Source organism: Crocuta crocuta, unplaced genomic scaffold, assembly GCF_008692635.1.
Source record: "Crocuta crocuta isolate KB4526 unplaced genomic scaffold, BGI_CrCroc_1.0 scaffold170, whole genome shotgun sequence".
Lineage (NCBI taxonomy): Eukaryota > Metazoa > Chordata > Mammalia > Carnivora > Hyaenidae > Crocuta > Crocuta crocuta.
The window spans coordinates 6861806-6874276 of NW_027527853.1; the positions used below are offsets into that span (position 1 = coordinate 6861806).

The 12471-nt window shown below is 40.9% G+C and overlaps 1 protein-coding gene across 1 annotated transcript; it reads left to right on the forward strand.

The window, feature by feature from the left end:
* The first annotated feature begins 3227 nt into the window (after positions 1 to 3227).
* PPP1R3C (protein phosphatase 1 regulatory subunit 3C) lies at positions 3228 to 7498 on the forward strand. The gene is made up of 2 exons (XM_077780753.1): positions 3228 to 3324; positions 5351 to 7498. The coding sequence occupies exons 1-2, from the start codon at positions 3311 to 3313 to the stop codon at positions 6288 to 6290; spliced, it is 954 nt and encodes a 317-aa protein (XP_077636879.1). The 5' UTR covers positions 3228 to 3310; the 3' UTR covers positions 6291 to 7498.
* Positions 7499 to 12471: the final 4973 nt, after the last annotated feature.

Sequence of the window (12471 nt, forward strand, 5' to 3'; positions counted from 1 at the left end):
TTAAAGTTTTTCCCTCCATAGGTCCTTTCTGACAGGTTTTTCTTCACCCCAATCCTTGAATGAATATGGAGAACCTGAAGCAATCTGGAGATGTCACCATCAGCACAAGGAATGATTTCTCCTTTACAGTTAGATTGTTATTTCATTCTTTGCTCATTTCATTGTTTTGCACTCACATCTCTAATTTTCTTCAAGGCAGTCTAGGAGATTTTCTTTTTTTTTTTTTTTTTTTAGGAGATTTTTTTTTTATTTTAACAGTTAAGGTTCTCTTTCCTTTGACCCTTCCCGCAATGTACCCTCAGGCTAGAGTGCTCACTTCTGGCCAAATTACTCTCTCTGCAGTTACAATACACGTTCTGGTCCTCTTTGGCCATCCTGGCCTCTAGAGGCCTCTCCTTTCTCTCAAGTCCTAATGTACATATAACAAATGTATATAATGTTCATATGACCCATTTTCCACTTAGCCAGCCTGGTATGGTTACTGGTCTTTTTACTGTATATCCTTCTTCCCAAGACATTAGAGAGGCCAAGTGCATTCTCTTTTATTTGTTCCCTTCTTCTTCTTCATCTCACCTGTGATACCACACATATCTGAGGTGGTGTCTTGAACTTTCTTTAACCATTTTAACCACTGTTTCTTTAACCACTGTTGCCGTTGGCAACAACAATTGCACCTTCACACCTGCACCCAGATTGTTCTCTTACAGGGAAGTTTGAAAATTGGGGTGTGAGGTGAATCCAGTTTAGAGGCTTATTCAGTATTGACTCCTCTTTGGAGAGAGCCTGTTTTCTGGATTTCTATTTTAAGGACTTCAGAGAGATGGCTTTCATGGCATGAGCCAGCACCAGGGGGCAGGAGAGAAGGCAGCATGAATGGAAACAAGCACAAACTCAAAAGGACTGTGTGAGTAAATGGTATAAGAATGTGAAAGCCTCCAACACAGTTCTTGGTACCTAGTAGTATCTAGTAGTCTAGTAGGTAGACTATATAGGTTAGTTGAATGTGGAAGTTTTAAGGTCCTTTAAAAATGACTTCTTGGTTACAGAAAAAGTCCCTGTTCATTGTAGAAAAATTTAAAAATACAAAGAAACAAAATGACACAGAACATTGTAATTACTCATCCAAAAATAAGCCCTGTTAACATTTGGGTAGAACATATCCTATTTTCTATGTTATCCACATTTTCCCTCTAAAATGGAATCACAATACAGTCTTATTATTTTGTTTCCCTGTAACTTTAACTGGCAACACCCACTTTTTTAGTTCAATGTGTGATCACGAGTAGAGGCACAAACTCTGTCCTGTTTGGGCTCTCACCTAACCAGTCCTGGCAAGCAGCTCAGCTTCTTTGAGTTTTAGATTCTTCATCTCAGTTGGGGGTGGGGTGGGGGAGACTTGGAGAAAAGAAAAGAAGAAAGACTTTTAAGCCAGTGATACCTAAGTCACCTTCTACTCTCATCATTCTAACTGTTGATGGGTAATGAAAGGAAGTCACTCTGGTGCAGTGGTTGTTGGCCTGGCACCAGCCAATCTAATCCCAGCTTTATTTATGACATTCTGGGCAGATTTCTTGACCTCTCAGTGCCTCAGTTTCCTTATATCTCAAATGGGATTAATAACACACCATTTAGGGTTGTTCTGGGAAATAAATAGCTAAGGCACATAAAACACTTAAAATGAGTGTTTGGAACATAGTACAGGCCCAGCAAGCAGGAGCTATTGATTAGTAAAACAGCTCAGGCACTGGCCACCCGGGCAACGGAATAAAAACTACACTGAGGGAGAGGGTATTGATTTAAGAACTACCAGGGGTTGAACACACGTGCTGGGCACTGTGCTGAGTTTTCTCATCAGCACAGTCTTATGTAATCCTTGGAATAATTTCACTATCTCTGCTTGAACTGTGAGAAATTTGAGGCTGAAACTTACCGAGATTCATGTAGCTTGTGAGTGTCAAACCCAAAGACTATGCCACCTTCAGTTAGTTTTGGTTCCATGGAGGGTCTAGAAGATCGGCTACTAGCTAGATGTTTCCTTCTTAAATTCAAACCCAAGCTTTATGGACTTTCTGGGGTGATACTCAGCATGGGTGTCTTTCTCTTTACTCTAGTAACTATTTTAACAATTCCACTGTTTGAAGGTAATTTAAAAGACACAGGGATTTTTTTTTTTTTTTACATTTTACATTGTACATTTTGTACATTTTAATTGACTAGTGGATATCGAAGTTAATAGAAGAGACCTAGGATGTGGGTTTTATAAAAATAATTTATACTCGACTTAGACATTTAATTTTATGGTTGTAACTGATGGCCTAAAAACTCCATAAACTAAACAAAGCAACTGGTTTGGGACAGTCATTAAATTTACAGGGTGATATTTTAACATTTTGGTTTCCACCTCACTGCCAAAGGACGTCAGAACTCAGTTGAGGGATTTGGATTGAACACTGGCTCTGTGGCTGACCGACCGCAGGAGGAAAAAAGACCTATTTCACTACTGGCTTTAGTTTTCTCTTCCAGGGAGAAAAACTGAAGAATAGATCTAAATACAACGTGCCTTTTAATTAAATGCCACGCCACCGTTCTAAGCGATTATTATTAATAGACGTGTGCTTTATTAACATTTGTTTAGAGAAGTTGGTAATTCCTAGCAGCCTTAGTCCACTCTGTGATGAATTTTTGTATTTTCCTTAATTAAAAAAAATATGCAGCCAACCTCTGATTGCTTTGGCTAAAGGTGAGGGAGAAAATGAGTGGATGGACCAAGCAGTGAACAGTATAAACATTTCGAATATTGTATACATTTGGAAGGAGCCACAACTCTCCGTGCTTGGGTTTAACTGTGTACAGACGCCTGAAAACGAAAAAGGCATCCCCTTGCCTGCAGTCTCGCCGAGCTGGCGCCCAGCCCGGGTGAGATTTGCCGCTCTCCTCCCTGGCTTGCACCCGCTACGTGCTTCCCGGTGCGGCCTCTACGCCCCCCTCGCCCGGGGTTCGCATTACCCGGCTGGGTCCAGCTGCTGGCCGAGTCCCGGAGCACTCCCCTGCGCGCCTCTGCGGTCACGTTCCCCGGGCGAGGGCTCGCGCCCTAGCCGGGTGCTGGTTGGTCGCGGCGCGGGGCCAGTAGCCCGGTGATTGGCGCGAGGGACCGGTTCACGTGGTCCGCAGCAGATAAGCGGCCACTCCCGCGTCGCAGCCGCAATCGGTCGGAGCCACAGCGGGAGCTGAGACTGCGGAGGAGCGGGATCCGAACTTGTGCAGGCAGCGGAGAGCCGGCTTTCGCGGGCCGCCGTCGCCTCTCTGCCTAATGAGCTGCACCAGGTAGGTTCACTGCAGACTCCCTGCCCCAGAGCAGAGGGGAGCGCACAGCTACAGGGAGGTTGGGCTGCGTCGTCTTTCGGTCATCACTGCTAATGGAGACCCCGGAGGATGGCTAGCTGGCTGAAGGCTGAGTTGAATCTGGTCCCAGGGAAACCTCGCAGGGGTGGGGATGTGCTCTGTGCTTCTTAGGCAAAGCTCATTTTGGTAGTAAGCATCCCCAAACAGAAACTCTTAACGTGAGTCAGCTTTAGTTCTGATTCTCTTTTGGATTCCGACTGTTATCTCTTGATCCCGCACGAATGTCCCAAGCGCTGGGGCAGCTTGTGGGAACAGCACCCTAACATTGTTGGTTGGGTAGCTGAGCCTGGAGGAAAAACTGCAGTAAGATGTTTTGCATTCATTCGTCCTTCTCCACCCTTCTCATCACGGCTTGCCATAGTGAACTCAGCCTTGTGGAGTTTGAGCAAATGATGAGTTTTTAACTCTTGGCCAGGACTTAAAATTCCAGGGAAATTGCCAAATCCTAAAACTGTATTTCTATAAGTGCAAAAAGTGAAAATACAAAACAAAACCCCAAGACAAAAAACCTTCCACAAAACTACTTTAAATAGCGCCTCTAGACATAACTCACTTAGCAGAAGACTTCTCTAAAAATCCTGCCTGTTAACTATTATTAGACTCACAAATATAGCTTTAGCCTTGATTTGTTTGTTCTAAGTTTGTAAGTTTTCCAGAAAAATCAGAGGACTAATAAATTCTGTGAATGTTCTTTTATTATCCATTTTGTGTTAATGACCAGTTGCCTATGTGCTTAGAGCTGCAATCAAGAGTTACTGAAGCCAGATTGAGAAATGTCATATATAGTACAAAAGCCTCCTATCTGTAAGGATAGGAGAAGGGAAAAATATCCACAAGCTTGGCAATATGTATGGAGGGCTAAAGGCCAGGAAAAAACTCGATGGGCACTTCTTAATTTAATACTGCTGAGCATAGTTATGTTTAAAATTTTAAATAGCTTTATTATCTTGCTAGTTATAAATATCCGTTGCCAAACACTAGAAAATACCAAAAAAGTACAAAGACGAAAATAGATCACCAATGACCCTACTGGCCAGAGATAAGTAACTTTTTGGTGTATTTCCTAGTAAGTTTTTTATAAGTTCATATATATATTAAAAACACTCCAATTGTCAGGTAATCAGCTTTTCCCACTTAAATGTGGATATGTCATAAATATCCCTCTATATGAAATATAGATGATGTGAATATAGATATGTGACGTACACTTCTTTAAGTGCATGAATTGCTGACTTGCATTTCGGTTGATTATTTGTGAAAACTGAGGAAGAACATGATAAAGTGCATAGAAAATCCTCTGACTCCATTCTTTCTAGCCTTTTCACTTTCAAAAATGTTCCATGAGAATTTTATTGCCATTTTGTTTCTTTTCAAGGGGATTACCTTTCCGGAGAAGTGTAATCAATTTAACAGCAAAATCAGCAGAGCAGCCAGAGGTAGCAGAGTCTGGAACCATGGTTCTGGAACCTGTCTGGTCATTAGAATCACCTGGGAAGGTTTAAGAATCTCTATCCTCCCTGTGGATGGGTTCTGCCTCACTGGCTGTTAAGTCCCAAAACATTAAAGAAAAAGAAAGAAAACGAACTCGATCTCTAGGCCATTGTGACTAGACAGGTTTGGGACCCACTGGGTCAGAACAGAGCAAATGGTTCTTAGAGCTGTATTAGAGATTATCACATCCAGCCCTTTTATTTCTCAGATGGGGATACTGAGACCCTCAAGTGTTTTAAGCAGTTAACCCATGGCCTTGTAGTCAAGGGCATGGCCAGACATGGGATGCAAATCTGATCGTCTAATATTGTTTTCTTTTACTACAGATGATCGCACATCCCTGATATTTACTGCACTTGTATGGTTTAATCAATATAAAAATAGTACATATATATTTGAGACCAGGGGAAGAGCATTCCAGATCCAGGTGATAACCCCTCTTCTTTTTGTATTCCAGAATGATCCAGGTTTTAGATCCACGGCCTTTGACAAGTTCAGTCATGCCAGTGGATGTGGCCATGAGGCTCTGCTTGGCTCATTCACCACCCCTGAAGAGTTTCCTGGGACCTTATGATGACCTCCAACGAAGAAATTTTGTGAACAAATTAAAGCCTCTGAAACCATGTCTCAATATAAAACAGGAAGCCAAATCACAGAATGAGTGGAAGCGTTCACACGAGCAAGCCAAGAAGCGAGTTGTATTTGCTGACTCCAAGGGGCTCTCTCTCACAGCCATTCACGTCTTCTCGGACCTCCCAGAGGAACCAGTGTGGGATCTTCAGTTTGATCTCTTGGACCTTAATGATATCTCCTCTGGCTTAAAACTCCATGAGGAGAAGAACTTGATTTTAGATTTTCCCCAGCCTTCAACTGATTACTTAAGTTTTCGGAACCACTTTCAGAAGAATTTTGTCTGTCTGGAGAACTGCTCTTTGCAAGAGCGAACAGTGGCTGGAACTGTGAAAGTGAAAAACATTAGCTTTGAGAAGAAGGTTCAGATTCGTATCACTTTTGATACCTGGAAAAGCTACACCGATGTGGACTGTGTCTACATGAAAAATGTGTATGGTGGCTCAGATAGTGACACCTTCTCGTTTGCCATTGACTTACCCTCCATCATTCCAACCGAGGAGAAAATTGAGTTCTGCATTTCTTACCATGCTAATGGGCAGGTCTTCTGGGACAACAATGAGTGTCAGAATTATAGAATTGTCCATGTGCAATGGAAACCTGATGGTGTGCAGACACAGATGGCATCTCAGGACTCTGCATTCCACCAGGTGCCCCCCAAGACCGAGTCTGAGTCATCCATCTTTGGCAGTCCGAGGCTGGCCAGTGGGCTATTCCCAGAATGGCAGAGCTGGGGGAGAATGGAGAACTTGGCCTCTTACCGATGATTAAGTAACCTGGTGACTGGCTTTGACCTGGCATATTTCCCATGTAATTCTAGGTCTATATTGCTCAATATTAGGAAGTCTTTGCTACTTTCCTTCAGTAGGTTTAGTTTTGAGCTTCTGAGACCTGGCTATGAAAAGATAGCCACTTGAGAATTTAGTGTTGGGGTCTCTATAATGATACTGCCCAATTTTGCTTTGGAGGATCAAGTAACAGCCTGGAACCCTATTTTTGTAAAAGCAATACTGTTCCAATGCCCTTTCTCCTTCCCTCTCAATTCACTAGCTTTCATGTTGGGCAAGGAAAGGTTGAGAAAGGACAGCTGATGGTGATGGGAAGCTGTGTTAATGGTATGAGGAATGTCTAAAAAATGCACACAAAGGGCTCTGCAGCTCATCAGATGAAGAGCGGGAGGTCTGGTATTTTGCTATTGGTGAGAAAATGTAAGGTTATTTTGTATTTTTAAGTTGGTTTTACAGTTCTCTCCTAAGGAAATAATTTGTAGAGATGGAGGAGAGATCCCATCTTAGGTCTTCTTGTGGAGAAAAACCAAACAAACTTTAGGGATGTTGAGTGGTATTGGGGAAAGGTGAATGAATTATAACTTGGGAGAATCAAGATTTTAAATGAAGCCTTTCTTTTCAAACATGATTTATGAGAAAGCATGATTTGGGGAAAGTTGAAGCAAATCTGGCTTTGCAGTCCTTTGCAGTTATAGGTGATCTTGTTTATGATCAAGGCATCATGCTCAGATTCTCAGTACAAAATGCTGCTTAACCAAAACCCCATACCATCATCAATGGTTAACACCTTCTGGGGATTCTGTCATGTTAAGGATAGCTCTTTGCAAGTACCTTGATAAAGCCTGAATATTGTGTTGTTCCCAAATATCTGAAGGGTCATCTGATAACTCTTGAGTGTTTGACTTTATAAGAAGGTCCACTCTGTATACTGGCATTACTTTTGCAATACTGTTGTATCTTTTGGGAGTGTTGTCAGTGTACACAACTTGCGTCCTTCATATTGAAGGTGACTCATTTTTCTGCCACACTTTTTCGATGTGATGTTGGAAATGAGGACTGACACTGATTCTCAATTCATGAATCTAGTACCTTGCACATACAAGTAGCAATGTATTTTTTGCCTATATTTGTCTTGTTGTTTTAAGTCTTTCTACCAATTTCTTTGAAGTAAAAAAAATTTTTTTTAATGGCTGTGAATTGTTTGGATGTGTTGTAATATGCTTGTTTGGGGTGTGCATAAATCCATTCTGTAAGATCCTAACAACAGGAGTCCTTGAACGTTGGCTTTTGTCAATGTGCACATCCATTGAGAGGTATTCAGAGAATGCAGTTAATTTTAACACGTGTGATCTGCCATGCTGGACAAGTACTATTGGAATAACTCTGCTGTGACAATATTTGAGGCTTGGCTAGCACCCACACTTTTTCTACTCTAAATATTTCACTCTCCTATAGCTATCCTTTGTGAACTTCTCACTTGAAGAATAAAAGTGTTTGATATAAGATCTGATTATGTTTTCTTTCCCAAAGTCACAGCTAAGTCAAATAAGAAACCATCAACTGAGATTCTCCTGTTTTGTGTAAGAACAACTGAGCAAAGATAGTTTGGACTGGGAACTGGATTCACCTGAGGGTATTCACATGGTTGCAGTCTCAATAGTGAGGTCACTTCCTACGACCTGACCACTAGGGCTAGGGTCCAGGGGCAGTGACTTTAGCTGCTGTGACTGTCCCCCTGACTGTCCCCATTTGTGTTTACTGCTCATCACACACACTCTGCTGGGTCAGGGTTCTCTTGGGGGCTGCTTCTCAGCTTTAAAATTGGAGAGGACATTGTACAGGAAGAGCTGGAGTGGCTTTTACTTTGTCAGCTCCGCACTTTCCTGAAGGGGCAAAGCTCGGAGCTGCACAGAGGGCACAGTGGGCATTGGTCCTGGACTGAGAGGAGAAGCTCCTTGCAGTGAGAGGCAGGAGGTCTATGAAACTTAGTTGTAGTTCTAGTTCTTGTGTAAAATTCCAGAAAGGACTTCTGCATAGGCTGTCTTAAACTCAAGGTGAAACAACCAACCAACCTATGGAAAAGGCCCAATTATGAAGAACAAATTTTGTAACATCTTTTTCATCAGAGGTTGTAAACTACAGGCCTGCAGCCTGTATTTGGCTGCAGGTGTATTTTGTTTGAAGCACAGTGTCTGTAGCCAGGATCTTAGCCTGGATGGGAAGATATTTTACCTCTTCCCTTTGGAAGAGTTTTAGGGGTTCTAGTACCTAAAAAAGTGCTTCATAGCACCCTGAAACTTATACCCTGTATGACATGATCAAGATGAGTATGGCCTTAAAAACAAAAGTTAAAGTCTAGATTACTCCCCCCCAAAACTCCTGCAGTACCTAAAAATGATACAGAAACTTTTGAAATTATATTTTAATATAATAATAATATATTTTAAAAACATTGCTCAGCTGGGAAGAAAGGAAGGGTGGCCTTAAAGGCTTACTCTGTCCCCTACATAAAAAACAAAAGCAGGACTCCAGAGAGTAAATGTGTATTGAAGCTGGCATCTGTCGTGAAGTCACTTTTAATCCTTTGATGACCAGCATTAGCATCGATGACTGCTAAGAGGACAGAAATGAAGGTAAGTGTCCATTAAGCTGGGAGGCAGTCGTAGTGAATATCTAGCCTACATGGGAGAAGAAAGGATACAACTTCACCGAGAAAATAATACAACCCTTCTTACAAAGAAATTCAACTAGGAAAGATGCCAGTACCTCTGGGTAGAGGGGAAAAAACTCCTCTTAAAATTCATAACCACAATCTGGCCCTCACATGGATTTGCAATCTGAATTCACATTCCTTGTATTCTGAAAACCTCAAACTAAAAATTTATTTAAAATGGTCCCTGGTTGTAGTACCCACAGGTGCTCAGTAGAAGCAAACACAAGTACTCTCTGTAAAAGTGTGCCTTTAACCTAAGCCCCAAAGAATTTTCATCAAACATGAGTTCATAAACAAAGCGATAAAAGGACAGGTCTCTGACAAGATGCATGAAGAAAAGTAAGAAAGCTAAAAAAAGGGAATTAAAAAATATGAAAATTATAGGTAAATCATATATAAATAATAGTGCATTATGAACAACTTTATGCTAATAACTCTGAAACTTACATAAAGTGGAGAGGTTCTAGAAAAATGTGTTGTCTCAAAATTATTTCAAGAAGAAATAGAAAACCTGAGTAGTCCTATAAACATTTCAGGTTAGTAATTTAAAATCGGTGGCTTAAGGGGGCCTGGGTAGCTTAGTCAGTTAAACATCCGACTTCAGCTCAGGTCATGATCTCACGGTTTGTGAGTTTGAGCCCTGCATGGGGCTCTGTGCTGACAGCTCAGAGGCTGCAGCCTGCTTCAGATTCTGTGTTTCCTCTCTCTCTGCCCCTCCCCTGCTCACACATGTGCTCTCTCTCTCTTTCTCTCTCTCTCAAAATAAATACTTTAAAAAATAAATATATAAAATTGGTTGCTTACAATCTACTCACAAACAAAATACCTGGTCCAGATATTTTTGCAGGTAAGTTGTACCAAACATTTAAGGATCAAATATTTCTAATCTCATATAAAATATTCTAGAGTATATAAAAAAGAGGTAACATACCTCAGCTTATTAATGAGTTAGCATAACCCTGATACTGAAACTTGATGTAGACACAATAGGGAAGGAAAACTGTAAACCCATCTTATTTGTTGACAGATACAAAAACTGATAAATTATTAAAATGAATAAAATGTATAAAATAATGTATTATGATCAAGTGGGTGTATTCTTTGAATGAAAGACTGGTTTAATATTAGAACATTTAGGGGCACACTGGGTGGCTCAGTTGGTTGAGTGTCCAACTCTTGATTTTGGCTCAGATCATGATGATCTCATGGTTCATGGGATCAAGCTCTACGTCAGGCTCTGTGCTGACAGCGTGGACCCTGCTTGGGATTCTCTCTCTCCTTCTCTGTCTCCGCTCCCCCCCTTCTTGTGTGTGTGCATGCAGTCTCTCTTTCTCTCAAAATAAATAACTTTAAAAATGAACATCAATTACTGTAATCTGACACATAAATAGGTTAAGAGAATAAAAATATATAATCAGCTCAATAGGGGTAAAAAAGGCTTAAAGATTTTTACATGCTTCATGAAAAATAAACCCTGAAACAAGGAATAAAGGGAAATCTGGGAAAGGGTATCTACAAAAATAAAAATAAAACCTGCAAACATCGTATTATGGTAAATGTTGCAACTCCTTTTAATACAAGGTCCTCTCTTACCACCTCTCTTAAATACTGTGCTGGAAATCTGAGCCAGTGAAGTAAAGTAAGAAAGAAATAAAAATAGGATTGCTAGGAAACAAAGAAAATTTACATTATTTATAAATTTGCCTGCATAGAAAATCCAAAAGAATTTACTACTACATTATTAGAATAAATAGGAGAATTAGCAAGGTTGTTGGATATAAATTGTAACAGCTTACAAAATGGCCCTAATTATGCCAACCTTCTGAGCTTCATACCCTTGAGCAGTCTCCTCCCATGCTGTGTACCAGAGTTGCTCTGTGTAACCAACAGAATACAGTAAAAATTATAGCATGTCACTTCCAAGACTAGGTTATCAAATACACTGTAGCTTTCACCTTGCTCTTTTGCTCTCTCTCTTCTCTCTCTCTCTCTCTGTCTCTCTCTCAGATTCACTTGCACTAGGGGAAGCCAGTTGCTTTGTCATGAGCAGCCCTATTGGGGTCGCCCATCTGGTGAGGAACTGAAGACTTTTTTTTTTAATTTTTAAATGTTTTTAATTTATTTCTGAGAGAGAGAGACAGCATGATCAGGGGAGGATCAGAGAGAGAGAGTGAGACACAGAATCTGAAACAGGCTCCAGGCTCTGAGCTAGCTGTCAGCACAGAGCCTGATGCGGGGCTTGAACCCATGAGCCGTGAGATCACAACCTGAGCCGAAGTTGGATGCTTAACCGACTGAGCCAGCGAGGCACCCCGAGGAACTGAACACTCTTAATAAGAGCCATGTTAGTAAGCTTGAAAATGGGTCCTCCAGTCTCAGTCAAGCTTTCAGATGATTGCACTCCTGGCTGACATTTTGATTACAACCTAATGAAAGAACTTAAGCCAAAACTGCCCAGCTAAGTTCCTTCTGAATTTTTGACTTAAAGAGACTATGAGATAGCAGCACTTTCAACAATAGCCAAATCATGGAAACAGCCTAAATGTACACCAACTGATGAATGGATCAAGAAGATGTGGTTTATATATACAATGGGATACTACATGGCAGTGAGAAAGAATGAAATATGGCCATTTGTAGCAACGTGGATGGAACTCGAGGGTGTTATGCTAAGTGAAATAAGTCAGACAGAGAAGGACAGATACTATATGTTTTCACTCATATGTGAAACAGGAGAAACTTAACAGAGGACCATGGGGGAGGGGAAGGGGAAAAATAGTTAAGGAGAGGGAGAGAGGTAAACCATTAGAGACTCTTAAATACTGAGAACAAACTGAGGGTTGATGGGGGAGGGGGAGAAGGGAAAATGGGTGATGGGCATGGAGGAGGGCACTTGTTGCAATGAGCACTGGGTGTTATATGGAAACCAACTTGACAATAAACTATAAAAGAAAAAAAAACCAAAATAAACAAACATTTAGAAAAAAGAGACTATGAGGTAATAAATATTTGTAGGTTAAAAAAACTATTTATTTTGAGAGAGAGAGAGAGAGATTGGGGGGGGCAGAGAGAGGGAGAGAGAGAATCCCAAGCAGGCTCCACACTGTCAGGGCAGAGCCCCATGTGGGGCAGATCTCATGAAGTGGGAGATCATGAGTTGAGCTGAAATCAAGAATTCGACTCTCTACCCACTGAGCCACCCAGGAGCCCCTAAATGTTTGTGGTTTCAAGTCACCAAGTTTGGGGTAATTTGTTATTCAGCAAGAGATGACTAATACAAGGATCAACACCAAAAAGTGAACTGAATATCTATCTATATACATGCAATAAACAGAAAAGATAGTTTTTGAAAAAAAGGGAATATTTTACAATAGCAGTAGTGATAAAAAAAACTCTTTGGAATAAATATAACAAAAAGTTAACAAGATGTTTATGGGGAAAATTATA